We start from the raw sequence: 21,887 nt of genomic DNA, 5'->3' as shown, positions 1-21,887 counted from the left end.
AGTTTACATTTGGTGACTCTCTGGTTGCAAAAGTAGTTGAAATTGGAGAGCATTGCAATGGTCTCAGCTGTGTCCTCTGAAGTGAATGTGCTTTGCCCTAACCTTTTTTCTACTAGAGTTAACAGAGGAGAGCTTGCCCCAGTGATGACCGCCTGGCCTAATGGGAATCTTCTGGCTGAATGAGCCTCTCGGCAGGGATTCACAGATCTGTCCCGCCAGCACTCCAGCTGTGGCGCTGACATAGAGAAAATGAAGTGCTCTGATCAGGAAAGCCATGTTTGAGAGACGATGGGTAGAGGATGAGAGAGTGGAGAGAGAGGGAGGTAGTAATTGGGGGGGGTTGCTGGATGGGAAGAATATAGATAGTGGTGAATAGCGCAGTATGGTCTCTGCTTTATGATGAAGAGATGAGGTGTTGCTCATCTCATGGCTTTAATTCTGCATCCCTTCATGCTGGTGTCTTGGCACTGGCTTAGGATCGGGTGGTTTTCTCACAATTTTTCCCAAGTTTTCGCAGCTCGAGATCAGATTGTGCCTCTGCAAACTCTTGACACAATAGGCTTTTACGTGCTTATTTATTTGCTACACAACCTTTTTTTCATCTTTTTGTTTATATCAATGGTAACTACAAAAAAATTGTAAGATCTCAAAATATTTAAAATATGTTTGAATCACAGAAAATGGACTGCATCCTTAGGTGATCACAACATAAATGTTTAAATAATTGGTCAGCTGCAATCCTTCTTTTCTAGATTGTGATTGTGATGTTTGTGCTTTTCTTTTCTGTCAATATCTAAGTCAGTGCTAAGCACCATGCAGGTCTTCAGCTCAAAGATCCACTCATCAATAAAAGAAACCTTAACATGTCGATTGGATGTGTGTAGCCAGCCTTATAACTATTACCGCCTTCTTCCGCTTTTTCTTCCTTGTTATTAAAATTCTGATTTTAACATCCTGCACTGATCTATACGTTTGTACAGACAATTAATCAGTGGCAGCTCTAAGATGGGTACATCCATGCGCATGTCCTTAAATAACTTGTGTGTCTGGATCATGTTTATTCTACTGTTGGAAAACTTTAATCAGGCTCATACTATAGCGGTCAGGTGTCCAGCAGTCTTTTCCCCTCACTTAAATACTCATTTAGTCACTCGCTCAATCACTCACTTATTTTCTCACTCGCTCATACTTGCTCACTCACTCACATACTCACTTACTCGCATTCATACTTACTAATTCTCACTCACTCACTCACTCACTCACTCATTATCTCACTCACCCACTCACAGTCATACTCAATTACTCACTCACTCGCTCACTCACTCACTCACTCACTATCTCACTCACCCACTCACATTCATACTCACTCATCATCTTTCTCACTCACTCACTCACTCACTCACTCACTCACTCACTCCACTCACTCACTCACTCAGACTAGGCTTATACTCTATCTCTCCGGTGTCCTGCAGTCTTTTTTTACATACTCTCAATCAAACTCTCATTCTCATACCCCTTTACTCATTCTTATATACTTGCTTATTTACTCATTTACTTACTCACTTACTTCTTAATCTCCTCTCCTGGTTTTCCAGACATTAGCCAGTGTCTGTATGGGCTATATTTGCACCGCATAAGGTGAGCAATTGAATAATTGTGCATCTGGCAGAGTGCACGGTGGGCAGCACATTGTGCAGTCCAGTGAGAGAAAACACAAAGTGAGAGAGCTGTGGGTACTGGAAAAAAAAGTTAAAATGTCAAAAGCAAATGGGAAACAGAGTGGCAAGAAAAGTTGACTAAAGAGAAACAGAGTGAGCACTAAAAAGAGCAGATCTGTCGTTAAGTACTCCTCAGTTGGCAAGAGGCTGCACCAGACAAGGACATGGAGAGAGCCAACATAAGTGAAAGGAGAGGGAAAGTGGGCAAAGCTGACTGCAATTAGCATAATTAGACAACCTGCTCTTCTAAGGCAATGACAATATACGTCTTTCCTCATTACATCCTGTAAGCAAACACAACGCTTAATGTGAGGCACAGTGCTCTCTCCACGCTCCATCCATTACCAGAGACGTGGCTTTGCCAATCTACACTACTCCCCTCTGAGGCTCACTCACCCGGACCTCTCCACTCTGCCAAGATGAGAGTGTCTCCAACACAGGGGCTGCATTAAAACATTTCCTCATTCCAGATCATAATAGCTTATCTCAGGAGCTCCCAGTCTGCAGCCAAAAGCAAGATTTGGGTGATGCTACAACACTGGCTTTTGATGCCAGTCCAGGTGTTTGGTTAATGTTGCCTAATTGACTTTGTATTCCAAATGTTTGGGTTGCCAAGCGTAAACAGTTTATAGGCCTGGAAATATTTTCCAAATGTGTGTTTGCTTCAGTACCCCAACTTATTTATTTATTTATTTATTTATTTATTTATTGCCAGTGCTACATTGTACAAGTACACAGCATACATGGAAGCACCTTTTTTTAATTATTGTGCATTCAGAACAATAATATAAATGCCATCAGACAATCTCATAATGATCATATATTAATCAACTGTAATTACATTTTTCTTGTTTTCGTGGGTTTTTGTTTTTAATGCCAAATAATCCCACTGGGTGTCACAGCCTCACAGTCAGAAAATGAAAATGCACTGATGTTTTTGCCTCTTGCTTTCCATAACCAAATTCCATTCTGTTTTTTTGTCATATAACCAGTACAGCATAATGATCTCTCTCGTTCAAATATTAAATAACAGTGTTATATTATAATTGTATTACAGCGATATAAAATTATTTTATCTAAAATCTAGGTGTTAAATAAAAAAAAAGCCAGTTAATGAAGTTAAGTTGATGACTCAATCATTACTACTCATTACTTATTTATCTTATCTTGGTCAAAACAGATTTTGCACCTGTAAAGGACTATAAAAATTTAAATAAATAAAACCATTTACCTCTGCCTCATTGTACAGTTGAAATCTTTGTGTACAGAAAATGCACACATGTTCATGTGAATAAAAACCTGTCTGCATCAGTCCATATTGACTCCATTTCCTAGTTATACTGACCTACTTTTGGTGACTTAAAAATATATTTTTTAATTGATGTTTCAAGTTCAGGTGCCATTTTTCTCATAACTATAGGCAATTGTCATACCTATTACAGGCAAATGGCTTGAAATCTACCTTCTACCCTGCAGAATTTTAAATATAGGTCAGTTAAAGAATTTACTTCTACATACATTTGGTATTAACACATATATATATATATATATATATATATATATATATATATATATATATATATATATATATATATATATATATATATATATATATATATATATATATATATATATATATAAATTTTTACCAATAAAAACATTTAAATTACTACACCAGGGCTGGGCAAATAATTTCTATAGGGGGCCACATGAAAAGGGCCGAACCACTGATAACTTGAAATTAATTCTGCTCAATATTAAATTTCTTCCATTGTAAAAAGCAGAAAATTATATATTTTGATAAGCTGCTAGTAAGTAAAGTAAGTGAAGCAAGTAATAAACAGTTTAAAACAAAAAAAAACACTTTCATTTTATTTTTAACTTGTTGTTTTGCAGTATGTTAAAGATAAGCAACTAAACAACTTTATACAAAAAGCAATAAGTGCTTTTGATGTTTTCAGTTTAGTTTACTTGTTCAGTGAAAAAAAAATCCAGTCTTTCTTGGGCTTGAACAAGTGCAATGAAATCTGGCTGAATGTTTGAGATGGCTATGCGCAGGACAGCTGAGAGGTGATCATCAGTTATAGAGTATTATATGTATCTGGATTTGCAAGTTTTGTAAGAAGCGTTTGTTGAGTTAGCAGCTTGGCTAGCAAAGCCTCCGACTCCTTTGCGTGCTCTTCGCCAGATAAGCTCTTAAATTTCTCCTCATGTTTGGTCACGTAGTGGCGATTCAGATTGTGATCCTTAAACACAGCGACATGTGTACCACAAACTAAGCACACGGCTTTACCTTTGACATCTGTAAAGAAATATTTAGCGGTCCATGTCTTGTTGAAAATGTGGCATTTGGAATCAACTTTTCTTTTTTAATGTGAGCCGACATTTTGGGTGGGGGGGGTAGCTGGCTAGCATCATCTGTTGCAGACAGACAAATATAGGAGCGGCATACAGCATAAATACTTGTTCATTTGTGTTTATGACTGACATACCGCGGGCCGAACAGGGATGCCCAAAGGGCTGTATGTGGCTCGCGGGCCGTAAAATGCCCAGGTCTGGACTACACAATAAATTGACCTGCAGGCTCTACAGTTAGCGTCGACTTTATATTTTTTTTGTGGGGCAGTTTTGATGTCTCAATATCCAATTTGTAAGTGTTCAAGTGCATAATTCTTTGTGAACTGTACTAATTGAACTAATTCTTATTATTTTTCTTAATATGCCATAGTGAGGAAGTAAAGCAATTTATACCAAATGAGCAATATTAATTACTTAAGAAACTGGGGCCAACCTTTTGTCTGGGAAAACTGTCTTTCCAATGAATGCAGCCTCATGACTGGATAAAGTGTTTGTATGAAAGCTTCTCCACCTGCTGCAGTAGAAGCATGTCTCATAGGCTGCTTTGTCTGCGTCTCCACCTGGTCGGGTAGTGCATTGTGATGGATTTTAGTTGTCTCCTCAGGAACAATTTCAAAGGAAAATTTTTTGTTGCTTTTTCTAGACTGTTGTGCAGTCATCAGCGTTGGTTGAAATCAGATTTCTAGGCACCAACATTCTTCTAATTTAGCAATTGTATAAAATAATTTGAAAACAGTTAATGCAAGGTTTGTTGGTTACAGGAAATTAATATAATGCTTATGTTGATCAAAAATGTAAAATACTAAAACATAGAAAAAACACATAGCAGTAAGTATGTGAACCTTTGATTGTGGGAACTAGTGTGGCCCAATTTTACTCAGCAGTTACTTTAACCAAACATCTTTGTAACTGGTGATCAATTTTGCACAATGAGTTTGAAATATTTTGGCTCTTTGCTCCTTATTAGAACTACTTCAACTCAGTGATGTTGGTTGGCTTTTTTTGCATGAAATGCTTTCCACAACATTTCTATTGGGTTTTAACTTTGTAGATTTATGTTTGCCCTTAGGATCATTGTCTTGCTGCATGACAGAATTAAGTTAAATTTTCAGACTGATACCATTGCTATGAATTTACAGATGATATTATTCTGTAAAAGTTGCTAGTTATGTTTTGCAATTCAGAGTTTATAAGTCTGTCACTAGTGACAAGTCATCCTGGATCTGAAGCAGAAAAGCAGCTCCAATCAAAAAAATGCTACCACCCTTATGCTTCATTGTCAAAATGCAATGTTTAAACCTAATATATCTCTTTTTATTTAACCTAAACATATTAATTATTTTAGTATTCTTTCAGCAATCTTTAGATGGGTAGCAGTGTTCTATTTAGAGTGTAATTGTTTCCTCCTTGCTAATCTATGGTGCACACTGTTCCGTGTGAACAATATTACACAATGCACTAGTGGCCTATAGGCCCTTAGATGTTCCCCTGGGGTTATTTGTGACTTTCCATCATATTATTCACTGTGCCCTTGGAGGGATTTTGTTAGACAATCATTTCTTGGGAGCGTGACAGTGTATATGTGCGCCATCTGTTTCATAGGATAAGCCTGGAATCATATAATCAAAGCCCAAACAGGGTGTCATAACACAGGAAGACACGGATGAGGTAAAGCCATTATCAAAAATCCAAAATCATATAAGTCGAGATCAGGGTAATGATAAAAAAATAAAATAAATCACAACCAGGGACTTGCAAACCTCTGGAAAAACTTCTAATCGCTTACAGAAATCTGTTACTAAACGGATGTTGCTACAGTGAGTAGGGAGTAAAAAAAAAAAAATGAGAGTGGACAATGAAAACACACCTGGCCCACAGACATCTAGTAACTCACATTAAACAGATTGATGCCGTACAGGTTGAAAAGTAGCCTGGAGTGTAAAACATCAAGATAGGTGGAGATAGAAGAGAGAGATGAGGGAGATTGACTAAAGGCTGTCAGTCTCTGGCTCTGGCTGTAAGCCCATCATTCTCTGGTGATCTGTCTTCTCTCAGCCCAAGGATTCAAGCTGTCATGGCCTCTGCTCCCTGACTAGCAATTGATGAGAAGAAACAGCCATGTTTTCTAATCAATCTTCGACCTAATAGGTCACGAATGAGCAACCCAGGCTTGCCAATAATGCTTTGCATGGAGAAAGTGAGGCTTTACATTTGTATCAGACCCGGCTGATGTCTTGCTAACCCCCCACCACCTCTTACATGTAATTCTTGCTAATTGACAGCGTAATAATTAACTCAAGCCTGTGACTCTTCAATGCGTCCAACTGCACCAGCAACAACTGCTCTTTTTCCCAGTGCCAGTTCATTAACACGCCACATTCTTAGCCTTAATTAGACACAAACTGTGCTCTTTAAAAAAATTATTTTAAGGGAAGAGAGAATGGCTCAAAGTCTGAGCGTTTAAAAGTGAAAAAAACATCACACTGTGATTCTCTGTAAGATGTAAGAGAGCTCTTAGAGCAAATGCGAGCAAATAGTAAAGCACGAGGAAGGACTTCAGAGATACATTCACCCATGAAAACTATTTGATGAAAATGGTTTCTAATTAATGATAAACACATGGTGAGGTCTAAAAAGAAAATATGTTTTAAGACATGCACAGAGGAACTGAAGATCCACTGAAATGAATGGATTTCTTTCCCCTAAGCTGTTTTTTTTTCAAGCAAAGATGGAACAAACAACATGTGTTAACTTTAAAGCGAGCACTGTATGGGCAAAAATCTAAAAATCAAGCCTTATTGCAAACACGGAAAATGTTTGATCTAATATATGTAAAGTGAGTTTGTTTGGTGATTTTTGTTTGGCTTTGGTTCAAGTGATTACTACAAGTATTTTGGCACATACAGTATGTCGCCATAAGGGGACGTCATTATCTTCTGTACTTGTGATTTCTGTTTTTTTTCTATTAAGAAAAAAAAGTTTGTGCTTTTGTGACCACTGTCACCAGCTGCACTTTTCTTGTGTCACTCTTTCATGTGTCATAACTCCTTTTGATTAAAAATAGCCTCCATTTAGAGCAACAAACCATAATTGCTGTCACCAAGGCCAATGGAATATAAAAGTAGATGAGTAAAAAAAAAAACAACTTTAAAATATATATTCTAGAAGGCTAACCAAGCAGCTGAAGTGAAAATCAAGTGTTTATTTTTGGAATAAGTGATTTAAAAAAAAAAAAACCCTTAGGAGGTGAATGAGTATGTAAATGAGATGCTTTGTCATGGTGTAAACCCAGTTATTTCATTATTCACATCCACTCCAACACTGATTGGGATAAAGTACTTGCTGAAGATAAATGAATGTAACAAGAAGTTATTAATTGTAAATACTATTTGCATGAGATTTTTTTTTTCTCTTCGAGCTTTCATAGTATCTCAGATCCTAAAACAGCTCAGGAAAAAAAAATAATAATCTTTTAACTACATATTCTAAACGGCTAACCAAGCAGCTGAAGTGTTTATTTTTGAAAATAAATAAAATGGCCACAGTTTTTAAAGATGTCTCCAGCAGATGCAAGTGCAAAAATGTTTAATATGGAGGGCACTCATAAAAATCATACAAAACGATTGCTGTGTCTAAAACCACACCCTATCTCTATTGCACTGTATGGAGTGTCGGCCATTTTGTAGTGGGGTCCCAATCCTGAGGGGGATGAGACAACTTCAGTCCCTATATTTGTTAATTTGTTTATACTAACAATACACTCTGCTTTCGTGCACAGTCAATGTACACTCCCAACCCAATTTTTCCATACTGCAGTGTAAAAAATCTTCACCAAAATCTCAGAGTAATTTTCAACGAAAAAATAAGAGAAGCATTTAATTTTCTTCTAACCCTATCCTTACCCTATATTGTGAACTCAACTGCCATGCAATATATAGGGATTAGTGAATGAGCAAACAAGTGTGTGATTCCAGACACAGCACATGATTAAACACAAGAATATAAAGAGCATGACCTGACCAAGAGCGAGACCAAATATGAAACGACATACTGTACAGACAAAAAGTGCAGTGAGCGGTGCAGTTATATATACACCGGTGTGCAAACAAACATGTGGCATCTTTCCTTGATGTGCATCGGCTGATGGGAAAAGAAGTTTATAGCATAATCCTGACAAAATATATATATATATATATATATATATATATATATATATATATATATATATATATATATATATATACATACATACATACATACATACATACAGTACAGACCAAAAGTTTGGACACACAAGAGTTTTCTTTATTTTCATGACTATGAAAATTGTAGATTCACACTGAAGGCATCAAAACTATGAATTAACACATGTGGAATTATATATGGAATTATATACATAACAAAAAAGTGTGAAACAACTGAAAAATGTCATATTCTAGGTTCTTCAAAGTAGCCACCTTTTGCTTTGATTACTGCTTTGCACACTCTTGGCATTCTCTTGATGAGCTTCAAGAGGTAGTCACCTGAAATGGTCTTCCAACAGTCTTGAAGGAGTTCCCGAGATGCTTGGCACTTGTTGGCCCTTTTGCCTTCACTCTGCAGTCCAGCTTACCCCTAAACCATCTTGATTGGGTTGAGGCCCGGTGACTGTGGAGGCCAGGTCATCTGGCGCAGCACCCCATCACTCTCCTTCTTGGTCAAATAGCCCTTGATGCCTTCAGTGTGACTCTACAATTTTCATAGTCATGAAAATAAAGAAAACTCTTTGAATGAGATGGTGTGTCCAAACTTTTGGTCTGTACTGTATATATATATATATATATATATATATATATATATATATATATATATATATATATATATATATATAGAAAGGAGCTGACTAATTTATAGCACTTGGGGATGATCTTGTGACACATAAACTACTGTTTAAACTACATTAAACTAGCTCACAGCTACCCATGACTGGCTGATCTCTCTTTTCTATGACTATCAAAGGAAAAAGTAAGAGAATCATACTTGGGGCTAATTATGTTTATTTTGGATTTTGAACTTGGAATTGGTGATTCTCAATCATTATTCACATCCTATCCAACCATGCTTGGGATAAAGTACTACCTAAAGATAAATGAATGAAGCAAGATTATAGAAGTGAATTATTCTTTGTAAATATCATTTGTCTGTGATTTTTTTTCCTCTTTGAGTTTACTTAACATATCAGGGCCTGAGGGTACCTACAGTCTGCAGATGTCATATACAGACAAAAGTTTGTGTTCACCTGACCATAAGATTCATATTTGCTGTTATAATAACCTCCATGCTTCTGTGAAGATGTTTGTTCTCATTTATCCACAAGAGCATTAGTAAAAACAGGTAATGATGTCCTTAAATATTTGATATATTGACTTGACTAGTTTTGTCTCTGCTTGATTTACTTTGCCTTTAAGGTTTTATTCTTACCTCCGCAATGCATTCTGTATGACTCCCACATAGCAGCTAAGCATTTACTCTCGCTGATGCCATGATCATTTAGCCTTGAGGTTGCGATACCTTAGCTGCACAAAACATTGTTTTTCTTCACATTCAGAAAGCTTCAAAAGACCATTAATCAGCGTGTTTGTGCATGCAGCAGGGCTGTAGCTTATCTACACCTCCTGGCCCACTGTTTGTTTGAAGCATTAGGCCAACCTCCTTGATGGATAGAATTAATTGATGCATTTATCCAATTAGTGCTCCCTCATGCAATTAATCAGATACCCCTAGTGTAAATTCAATGCTGTAGGTCACAGTTAGGGAGTCAGAGGCTTCCAGACCAGGCCTGTGATGTATAACCCTCCCTTTGTCTCCCTTCACAGTTCTCGCCTTCGCCACACCTGACTAACTTGCACATCAGGCTCCGGGGCTTATTGGGATTCTTGCCGAGTCTAAACATTCTATCTTGGAAAAAATGTTAGCAGGTAGATTATTTAGAGAAGAAAAAAAACCCTTTATTTTATTGTTTTTGCAGCCTGTTGTTTTAGAATAAGAACTGCAAATAGACTAATTAGCATTGCAACAAGGTGTGGACGAACGGTTTTAAAAATACACTCAACAATCAAATTTGTTTGTACTTATATATAATGAATAAATGAAACCTACCTTCTTATTGCTTCATATTGCTGTGGAAAGGGCCAGAATGACAAATGTAGGCAGGTCAAGCAAGGTCATGATAGCATGTAGGCAGGTCGAGGCAAAAAAAAAAAAAAAAATGCAGGGTAGCTTTCAAGCGGTATAAAATTTTAATTCATAGTTTAATATGCTTTGTCATAGAGAGCTGGAGTAGACAAAAGGAAAAATGTTAATGTTTATCAATAAAACAATTTTTACTATAGTTGAACAGCCACTAAAAAGGAACACCTGCTCGTTCATGCAGTTATCCACACAGTGTATTATATTCTAGCAGGTCTACGGATACATTATTGGAGTCAAAGTCTACAATTAATCTTCACATCATACAATAAAAAGCAAATGTTACCTACATAGAAACTGGAAAATGGTTACCTATATAGGTTAATTTGAGTATTTTAGAAAGCGGTGATCTCCTGCCATTTTGAGGAACAACACTCTATATAGTTTGAACAGATCAGTTCAATAAGAAAAACAACAACAAAGACAATGCCCAGTGAACCGCCGTTTTAAGTGGAAATGCATTTTTGATTAAAAAAGAGAACAGGCAAACTGGTTTGAGTAGCTCAAATATCCACTTTTTTACAAATGTATTGAACAGAGAGGTATCTCAGAACACAGACCATTCTTATAGGTGAATGGGTAAAAAAAACAACACGTATGCCACTTATTTCAGTCAGGAACAGGGCACAAGTTTACCAAAACTGGACAGTTGAAGATGGGGGAAAAAAATCTGAAATTTTGGTAAACCTGTGCCCCCTGGAGCTTCAGATTCCTGTTGTTGTCTGACAGGAGTGGACCTCGATGTGATTTTCTGCAGTTGTAGTATACAGCATGTGCCTCGCGGCTTTGAAAGTGTTGTGCGTTCTGAGATGCTATTTTTTTGCTCACTATGGCTGTAATGAGAGTGTTTTGTTAATTACTTTAGATTTCCTGTCAACCCAAAATAAATTCTGGTTATGCTCCTATGAGAAAGGGGAGCAAGTTACCTAACTCATGTTAGGTAATAGGCCACATTTCACACTGTTTTTTTTTTTTATTAAATATATTAGCATTAGGAATTTAAAGCAAAAAAATCTTGACAATGTTAAATGCAAAGATTAATATGCATGCAACCTTGTTTTTTACTTTAAGGATTCCAATTTTTTGTTCTAGGAGTGTAGCCTATCACATGCAATTTATAGTTGTCAGCTTCTATCTTGTCCATCAGTGTGCAGCAGATGGTAACAGATATTATTTGGATGGTGGAACATTCTGGATCTTCCAGTAGAGAAAGTGACGATGTGGATGAACGATGATGTGTCACATATAAATTACAGCAAAGAAAAAATATTTTTTCCCCATATCCCAGCGTGTTAGGAAGCTAGGGTCAGAGTGCAGGCTTAGGAATGATTTAACACCTCTGGAGCAGGGTTAAGAGTCTTGCTCAAGGGCCTAGAGGTGGCAGCTTGGTGGTTGTCGAATCTTTAAATAAAAAATTCAGAACTGTTAAGCCTCTATTGCTCCTTATTTATATGTATGTGTGTGTGTGTGTGTGTGTGTGTGTGTGTGTGTGTGTGTGTGTGTGTTTACTATTACACTTATAGGATTTTTAAAAAAATTCATAGTTAATGTTTTAAGATAAGCAACTAAACTGGTGTATAAGTATAATTACCTGCCACTGTATTTGGTTAGACAAGATTATTACTAATTATTATTTCTGCCTGTGTGTTCTATTTCAGATGCCCTTCTCATTTTCCATAATGTTCTCCTGGAGGCTGTAGGCGGTCCACTGTGGATGCAGTTTGCACCTTCTCAAAAACAGCTGTATCACAACACTAAACAAATACTGCTCTGTATTCAGTACACTACGTGTTTTCTGCAAACAGATTTTCTCCTCTTTTTTAGTTTGTATCAGAATTTCCTCAAATTATTATTTTCCATCAGGACAGAAACTAATTGTTTCTCTTTTTGAAGAGTGCAGTCCATATCTATATATAGTATGGAACAACACAAATGGCCCATTCTGACCTATTTACCTTTTCAAAAATCACTTAAAAGTAAACCAATATTGCTATCAGTTCTGTTTGTGTGATTTGGAAGAGCCTCATCTGGATTATCGCACTTCAGCCTGAAAAACCTTCTCAACTTTTCTGCTTTACTATCTTGATTTCCAAGCATGTCTTTGTGCTTTCATATCTCCCACTCCAAACCCTGCTTATCCCATACAGTGTTGGTAGCAGACTTTGCACCTGGCACAGCGGAATGAACTCTTCTTTCTGACACTTCATCTGAAATGATGCCTCAGTCTCTCTCCAGCATCTGCAAGTTTTAAAAAAAGAAGAACTAGCTATTGGAGCCAAGCACGTCTTATTAAAACACATTACTTGGAATTTTTTATTTTTATTTTTTTAATTTTTTGTGTTCTTGATTGTATTTACAATATTTGCCACATGTACAGCAGAAGATTGAGAGTTGTCTAAAATGGCTGCACAGTGGAGACAAAGGGCAAATGCTCTAGTTGTGACTCTCGGAGTGCTGCACTGCTGGGGATTGGGGTCCTGTTATGATGAGAGGACTAGCGTACTCAGAGAGGACAAATCTCTGGAAAAGCACCCAGTGACCCATGAAAGAGTGAAGAGAGGATGGGTGTGGAACCAGTTCTTTGTGGTGGAAGAGTACACAGGAACAGAGCCTCTTTATGTTGGAAAGGTATGTTTTTTCAATTTATATACTGCTTGGTTGACTACCTAATATATACATTGATACATGTACATATTTGTTTTGCACTACAATATGACACTTTAATGATCTTCAGTCGAAATGCAGTATGACTGCGATTGACTTAAATTGTGATAGAATGACTCTTTTGTTATCTGCCACGATAGATTAGTGTATTGGGCAATAGCTTTTTTTTCAAATACGTTTGCTAATTTTGTTTTGCCAAGCTGCCACTCTTGGGGCCTCTGAGCAAGGTCTTTAACCTTCAGTGATCCAGGCGTGCTGTATTATGACTGACCCTGGTCTCTGATCCCAGCTTCATAACATCTCTGGAATATGCAAAGAAATAATGAATTGTGCTGTAAAGTACATGTGACAAGTATAAAGCACCTTTATCTTTTACCGTTATCTCTGTTTGTTCATCATCTCACATCATCTTTAGCTTGTCTCAAGTCTCAAGTTTCAAAGCATTGGTTAGCATTTAGTTTGTCTGCATATGAGTTTAAATAAAATCAGAATCCTATTAGGCATCACTGTAATTGAAGGGAGTAGCATTGCCACATCACAGCTCCAGGATTTGTTTCTAAGATTGGAAGACTGTCTTTGTGGAATTTCTATACATGTTCTGTCTGTATCCATGTGAGTTTCATCAACAGGGCTGTAGGTGGACTGGCTAAGATAAATTGCCTGTAAGTATAAATATCTCTGTGTGTGGTGTCCTGTGATGGACTGGTGTCCAAGGTGTGCTTTGGCTTTATACCCAGTGTTGCAGGATAATGACCAAGATAAAGTCTGTACTGAAATTGAGTGGAAAAACCTGTGCCTACATCTACATATCTGCTTGAATGGCAACAACAACAAAAAATTCATCCAAGTGACAGTAAAAATGTTGGTACTATAATTAAAGGTATTTAAGAATTAAAAGGCAAATTATTTTACTGATGAAATTAAGTTATTGTAATTTTCCATGTGAAAAGCCTGTAAGTTTTACAATCCGTGTAAGTTTTCAGTATTTAAAGTTAGCTAGAATTAGACTTGTTGCCTACAGTTGATTAGTGTTCAGCTACCGGAGTGTGGTGCAGCCCTCTACTTTAAGTTCAAATTAGATGTAATTTATGCCTTGAAGGAATTTTTTTTGTTAGGTCCAAAATGAAATATTTTAGTAAGGTAGGGACAGACAGAACTAGAGTCAGGGGTGCTCATCCTCACATTTCACAATGCAGTCCATCCGGGCTTATCCTTCCCAAGATGTACACAGATACAGAATATTAACAGCGGTTTGTGGACACCTGACCGTACAATTTGTATGTGATTAAAAAAATTCCACATTTAGTCTTAATCATTATAATAGCCTCCACCCTTCTGGGAAGATGTTCCACATGATTTTGGGGCATGGTTGCAGAGATTTGTGCTCATTGAGCCAAAAGGATATTAGTAAAGCCAAGCACTGGTGTTGGATGAGGACGCCTGGGGTGCAGTCAGTGTTCTATTTCATCCCAGAAGTGTTGAGTTCGGAGATGTATATCAGGCAGAGGTGGAAAGTAACGAAGTACAAATACTTCGTTACTTCGTTAGATTTTTCTCCAACTTTTTACTTTCACTCATACATTTTTACACAAATATCTAAACTTTCTACTTCTTACATTTCCAAACCAGCCTCGTTACTTTTAGTATTATTTCTTCTCATTGAGCGCTGTTTCCAGCCTATCAACCTATAATTGCGTCTTTTTCACCATATCACTGGTGTATTATTTCCTGGCTATCAGACATAGACGTAGGCTAGCGGAGCAAACAATGAGCAAGGCAACAAGAGGAATGGTTAATGTGAATTCAGAGGGAGTCACCGAAGTGAAAATAAATAAAAACAAAGACATTCCCCAACACCCATGGCCATATATAAGGGTGATGTTCGAATTTATCGGTGTAAAAAAGTGCTGGCTTTTACGAATTTGCCATCAAATTTGAGAAAGCACATACAGGTAATCTAACATTTTATTGTTATATCTTTCTTGTCATGAGCTATTTTAATGTTTAAAGTTTTTTTCCCCCTACAATTCTGTTTGTCTTTTATATAAGGGATTCTGCCACATGTTGCTATTTTTAAAAATTAAGGATGCTCTTAATGTTTTTAATTTCTGTAGAATAGAGCTGTAATTGTAAATATGAGGTTTAGTCATTAGTATACATTATACACACACATTATATATATATATATATATATATATATATATATATATATATACACAATTGAACAATTCTGAAATAATGTTATCTTCAATGCTCAACAGTTGAAAAAGTTTTTGTCCTGTCTATACCATGCTACCAGAACACCTTTTCCACAAATTAACTAAGGCATTTAAAAAAAAAAAAACATTATTTTGCAGAAAACACACTGATCAAAATTAGAGAACAGTTTCAGATACCTTCCAGTTATCTGGTACCTGGTGCTAATTTCCTTGATTATCTGTCAACCCCTATTTAACTGGCAGCCTAACTTCCAGTTTCACTGACTCTGCAAGATGGTGGGCCATTCTAAAGTGACTGAAAGACTCCAGCAGCAGGTTGTCCAGATGAAGGCCAAAGGGATGACCCTATCAGCCATAGCAAGACAAGTTGTTCTTTCCAAATCTGTGATTTCAAGAATATTGAATCTTTACAACATCACAAACTCATTCAAGTCCGCCAAGAAGGCTGGTCGTCCACGGAAGACAAATACAAGAGAGGACAGGATACTGCGGAGGATCTCAATGGGCAATCGTTTCCACACTGCAGCTGGAATTGCTCACCAGTTCAGCGCTAAACAGGGTAAGGATCTGTCTCGTCATACAGTGTCTCGACGTTTAAGAGCATTTGGACTGAAAGCCCACTCTGCAGTGACCAAACCTCTCATTAGCAGAAAGAATCAAAAGGCTAGACTAAGCTTTGCTGAGGAGCATGTTGTGTGGACAGAGGAGAACTGGTACAAAGTTCACTTCAGTGATAAAAGCAAGTTTAATTTATTTGGGTCCGATGGGAAACATTATGTTTGGCAACAAACTGGAGAAAGACTGAACCCAAAATGTTTAAAGAAGTCAGTGAAAAGTGGAGGAAGTGTCAAGGTTTGGGGCATGTTTTCTGCAGCAGAAGTTGGGCCTCTTATACAACTACATGGCAGAGTGAATGCAAATGTTTATCAGAACCTTCTTCAGTGTTCATGCAGGACAACGCTCCATGTCACACAGCAAAACGGGTAAAGCAGTTCTTTGAAACTGAAAACATTGAAATAATGACATGGCCTGCCCAGAGTCCTGATCTCAACCCAATAGAGAACCTCTGGAAAATCCTTGGCAACAAAGTTATGGGCAAGAAACCCACTACAGTCACCGAACTGTGGAGGAGACTGGAAGAAGAGTGGACCAAAGTCACACCAGAGCAGTGTGAGAGAATAGTGCTGTCCTGTGGCCACAGATGTGCTGATTTAATTCAGAGCAGAGGCCTGTACAGTTCCTACTAATTGTTGACTGTTGTAACCTTCAGAAAATTTTGTTGTAATCTTTTTCCATGCTACAGTCATTGTTGTTCTCTAATTTTGATCAGTGTGTTTTCTGCAAAATAATGTTTTTTTTTTAAATGCCTTATTTAATTTGTGACAAAAGTGTTCTGGTAGCATGGTATAGACAGGACAAAAACTCCTTCAACTGTTGAGCAGTAAAGATGACATTATTTCAGAATTGTTCAATTGTTTATAAATTTTCTCTAATTTTGATCGCCAGTGTGTGTGTGTATATATATATATATATATATATATATATATATATATATATATATATATATATATATATATATAATTTTTCTCTCTCTCTCTCTCTCTCTCACACACACACACACACACACATGTATACATATGTGTGTGTGTGTGTGTGTGTGTGTGTGTGAGAGCGAGAGAGAGAGAGAGAGAGAGAGAGAGAGAGAGAGAAATTAAGGCACACACATTTTGGATTGATTCATTATTTTGGAGTATGTGTGCACTGGACAAGATAGGAGCTGATGTCTAAATGGGAAATCAGGCAAGGGGGAAGAGGTGGGGGTTGAATGTCTGGAGAGAGATGATTTTATTAATAAAATTAGCCAGAATTATTGCCCACCGTGAAGCCATAGAACATCCAAGACAATTAATAGAGGCTGCCGGTGTTGCTAGACCCATTTATCGCTGAAGGTATCAAATACTTTAATTAGGGCAGTATAGGATTAAATACGACCAGCATGCTTTTTATCACCAGTAACCATTTAAAACAAGGCATTTTTTTTACCCTTCACCATCGCCTTTCCCCATGTCTCTATCTTGTCGAACTTAGCAAGGATGCCAAGACTATAGGGCTATTATTCTTCTAATGAATTTTTTTTTCTCTTCCTAAATGGTCTGTCTGTGCTATTAACTGGCAGTTTTGCAACATACATTTGTATAATGAATTTCCCTGCTCTTCTTTGAACTGCTCAACCCACATTATTTAAGCAGTCATTTATGCAGAAAGAAAATGCAATGAATGTGATTTGATAAAGTGCCATCTGTCTGTCTATCTATCTATCTATCTATCTATCTATCTATCTATCTATCTATCTATCTATCTATCTATCTATCTATCTATCTAACTGTTTATATTTTAGCAGGTCATCATAACTCTATGGCCCTTCTAAGTATTAAATCTATACCACAAAATCTAACAACATTGTTTTTGCTCACTTGGACATGAACAAATTTTGGTTTTATAAAAATATTTTAGTATATATATAATCACAGAGCAAAGTAAATCTTGTGTACAAAATGTCAAACAAACATAGCTAATACTGCACTTAGAGAACACATTATTATCACCTCTCCATTATTTTTAATATTGTATTCATTGCTACTCCAGTCTCCGGAATATTGTGATTACTGTACTTAACATGAACATTTCCAAGATAGCTGCTAATAATACCAAGTCTTTCAAGTACATAAGCCATAAACTCAATAGAGGCTACTTATCATAATTTAACATCAAGGACTCTAGTTCTGCAGGCACAATTGTAATTTTCTCACATAATGGTAGCCATTATACACTGTACATCATATACTTAGTGGAGGCAATAGCATTTCTAACTAAATAACCACTGAGTGGACACACAACAAGGCACATGCAAAAACAGAAAATAGTCACTGTTCTGAGATGTTTTTAAATGAATGATGGAATCAAATTGATCGTATACATAATATGGTTGATTTGATAATTTTTTGCGGGTCTATTTTTTTTTTTTTGTTGTTACAGTACTTTACTCTTTTTCATATAAAATTGCGACAAAGCACCACATGTGAGTGTAGCTGATAATTATTTTCTTAGGCAGTAGCCTACTTTAGACTGGAGCAATTGAAAAAAATAAAAGTAAATTGGTGGGGAAAGAATAAATTTATTCCATGGAGATATGTTCAATAAAGCACCAGGACCACATTGAATCTTTAGACAAGTGCTCTAGGCATGTGCTGATGAACCGGTGGTTTTTAATGCAAAAAAATTCCAACCTCTTTTAGTCTCTCACAATTGTTTCAACCTGCTTTATCATCCAGCATTGTGCCACTACCCAAGACAACTGTAATCAGACCTCCGAGTGACTGCTAGCTTACATCAAAACCAGCTCAACAGATTACACTGTTTCATTAGCATTACAGACCACCTTAAACCAGAGAAATCATGTTTTTTACTACAACCTTTAGCACAATAGTCCCTGACAAATTGCTCTCCAGTCCACACAACCAAAGCACATCAATTTTTGACTTCAATATGGACTTTCTTACTAATGGAGCACAAAACTTTTTAGAATAGGCACATACACTTCTAACACTCTCACTTTCAACACGAATATTCCACAAGTATTCTGTTCTGAGCCTGATACTGTATTCACTATTCACCCATGACTGTGTACCTATTCACAACACAGACACTGTTATTAAATTCACAGATGACACTACCATTCTCAGCCTAATCTCAGACAACAATGAGACCTAGCCAGGTGTTGTGGGGAAAACAATCTGGCCATGAATGGGAAACAAGACCAAGGAAACCATCGACTTCGGGAAATCGAACAGGAACAGCCTGCTCTCTATATAAACAATGTAGACATGCAGAGAGTGGCTGGATACTATTATTATGGGAGTCTGAGTGACCGAGAACATTGGCCAGTCTCTAAAGACAGCCATAAAGAAAGCTGAAAAAAATCTCTCTTTTTCCTTAGAAAGGTAGAAAGGGCCAAACTACCACAAGAACTGTAGCCGGTGTCCAAAATATCACTAAAATGTAGCTCCTGGACCTAAAAGAAATCAACATTAACTGCAGCTTGAAGAAAGCCTTAGCATCATCAGGGACACATTCTTACCACCTTTCATTCGAAAACACTTCGTTTAGCAGTAGGACTCTGGTGGCTAATATACCAATCTCATTGTTGATGTATCATCCTACACAGTGGTATTTGTACTTACAGTTGTGTTCAAAATTATTCAACCCCCACTGAAATTGATTGTTTTGGTCGGTTTGACATTGATTATGATCATTCAGTCATCCTGCTTACAATTAAATCAAAGAGGCACGTGTAGGTCAGACAAATATAACAACATTTATAATGAAATAACCACAAATGTCTTTTCTGAGCTCACATCATTATCAGTTTTATTCAACCCCCAAGTGACATTCAATCTTAGTACTTAGTACAACATCCTTTTACAGTTATAACAGCTTTTAAACGTGAAGCATAGCTTGACACAAGTGTCTTGCAGCGATCTGCGGGTATCTTCGCCCATTCATCATGGGCAAAAGCCTCCAGTTCAGTCACATTCTTAGGCTTGCGCACTGCAACTGCTTTCTTTAAGTCGCACCAGAGGTTCTCAATCGGATTTAAGTCTGGTGACTGCGATGGCCACTTCAAAATGTTCCAGCCTTTAATCTGCAACCATGCTCTAGTGGACTTGGAGGTATGCTTGGGATCATTGTCCTGTTGAAAGGTCCAACGCCTTCCAAGCCTCAGGTTTGTGACGGACTGCATCACATTGTCATCCAATATCTCCTGGTACTGAAGAGAATTCATGGTACCTTGCACACGCTGAAGCTTCCCAGTACCTGCAGAAGCAAAACAGCCCCAAAGCATGATTGACCCCCCGCCATGCTTCACAGTAGGCAAGGTGTTCTTTTCTTCATAGGCCTTGTTCTTCCTCCTCCAAACATAGCGTTGATCCATGGGCCCAAACAGTTCTAATTTTGTTTCATCAGTCCACAGAACACTATCCCAAAACTTCTGTGGTTTGTCCACATGACTTTTGGCATACTGCAGTCGACTCTTCTTATTCTTTGGGGACAGCAAGGGGGTGCGCCTGGGAGTTCTGGCATGGAGGCCTTCATTACGCAGGGTGCGCCGTATTGTCTGAGCAGAAACTTCAGTACCCACATCTGACAAATCTTTTCTCAGTTCCTCAGCAGTCACACGGGACTTTTCTCCACTCTACGCTTCAGGTAGCGCACAGCAGTCGAAGTCAGCATCTTCTTTCTGCCACGACCAGGTAGCGTTTCAACAGTGCCCTTTGCCTTGAATTTGTGAATGATGCTTCCTATGGTGTCTCTTGGTATGTTTAACATCTTTGCAATCTTCCTATAGCCATTGCCCTTCCTGTGAAGAGTAATCACCTGTTCTCTTGTCTTCCTGGACCATTCTCTTGACCTCACCATGTTTGTAACCACACCAGTAAATGTCTAGAAGGAGCTGAGTATCACAGTCATTTTAAAGCTGCCTAATTGGTGCTTATTAGGCTTTATTGCTGCTCCCTGATATCCACAGGTGTTTTCAATACCTGATTGAAAACACTTCATTGAACCTCTGTTCTTCAGAGTGGTAGTCTTTAAGGGGTTGAATGATTATGTCAATGAAGAATTCACAAAAGAAACATTTACGACTGTATTACAAAACTAATTGATGTCATTTTAGTTGCATATGGTTCTTTAAGAAGTCCTTGTAGGATTTCATTCTGAATACAATTACAAATGTACACTAAATTCCCTAAAACCATTTACAGCATTGGGGGTTGAATAATTTTGAACACAACTGTAGCTGTCTACTTCCTACATCTTTCACAACATGTAAATAAGACACTACAGACATCAGTATGTTATGTAACAGGATTATCTCATTCTCTCACTGTCGTGAGCCTCATCCATGCATTGACACTTTTTGCAAATTTTCTTTTGTATTATTTTATATAATGTATATTTATCTGTCTGTCTGTCCGTCCGTCTGTCTAGCTAGCTAGCTAGCTAGCTACCTAGTCTTCAATTCTTAAACTTTACAAAGACCCTTTAAACCTGAGATGTCTGTATGACTATCGGCACACGGTTAAGCCAAATGGATTTTACTTTTTTTAATACATGTGATTTAGTATAAATCAGTAACTGTAATATCACCACTGGCATTCTTATTGAAGCTTGTGTCTGTTGACTTTAAACTGAATGTCAGCTAATCTCAGATTTGTACAATAAAAATTGCGACAGTGTCTCTTGTTTTCAGAGCATGCACAGAGAGCTAAGTAAAAGTAAATGTCACTATCCGGTCATGGAGCTGCTCTTTTCCCTACTGTGATCTTGTGCTTAATTTCTTTTCCTAAAGCCTTACCCACAACATCATTTCACAACTTCATTTACAGTACATTTTTTATATATAGAGTAAAGTTTTATATTTATCTGCAGGTACATTTTAATGAATTAAAAAGCCCAACATGTTACAGATTGGTTGTGCATGCTATTGATTTTGTGTTATTAGCGCACATTTATGATGTCACTAATACAGTAATTGATTTGGTAATACACCATCCAGGTATAACATCAAAACCTGTAGCAAGTGAAAAGAATAGCATTGATTATCTAGTTACAGTGACACCTTTCAAAGAGTGGGATAAAG

General features: G+C 37.3%; 1 protein-coding gene across 3 annotated transcripts in view; it reads left to right on the top strand.

The window, feature by feature from the left end:
• LOC124388521 (cadherin-22) overlaps nucleotides 1-21,887 on the top strand; it is a 245,675-nt gene that overhangs the window by 85,220 nt on the left and 138,568 nt on the right. For 2 of the 3 annotated variants that reach the window (XM_046853228.1, XM_046853229.1), the window contains exon 2: nucleotides 11,963-12,932. In XM_046853228.1, the coding sequence (XP_046709184.1) occupies nucleotides 12,705-12,932 (228 nt within the window). In that variant the 5' untranslated portion in view covers nucleotides 11,963-12,704. Of the gene's footprint in view, nucleotides 1-10,015; nucleotides 10,034-11,962; nucleotides 12,933-21,887 lie in introns of those variants that run through there. The other variant, XM_046853237.1, reaches the window with a different exon arrangement.

Source organism: Silurus meridionalis, chromosome 1 (assembly GCF_014805685.1).
Source record: "Silurus meridionalis isolate SWU-2019-XX chromosome 1, ASM1480568v1, whole genome shotgun sequence".
Taxonomy (NCBI): Eukaryota; Metazoa; Chordata; class Actinopteri; order Siluriformes; family Siluridae; genus Silurus; species Silurus meridionalis.
Note: the sequence above shows the minus strand (reverse complement) of the source record. Positions and strands in the feature narration are given on the sequence as shown.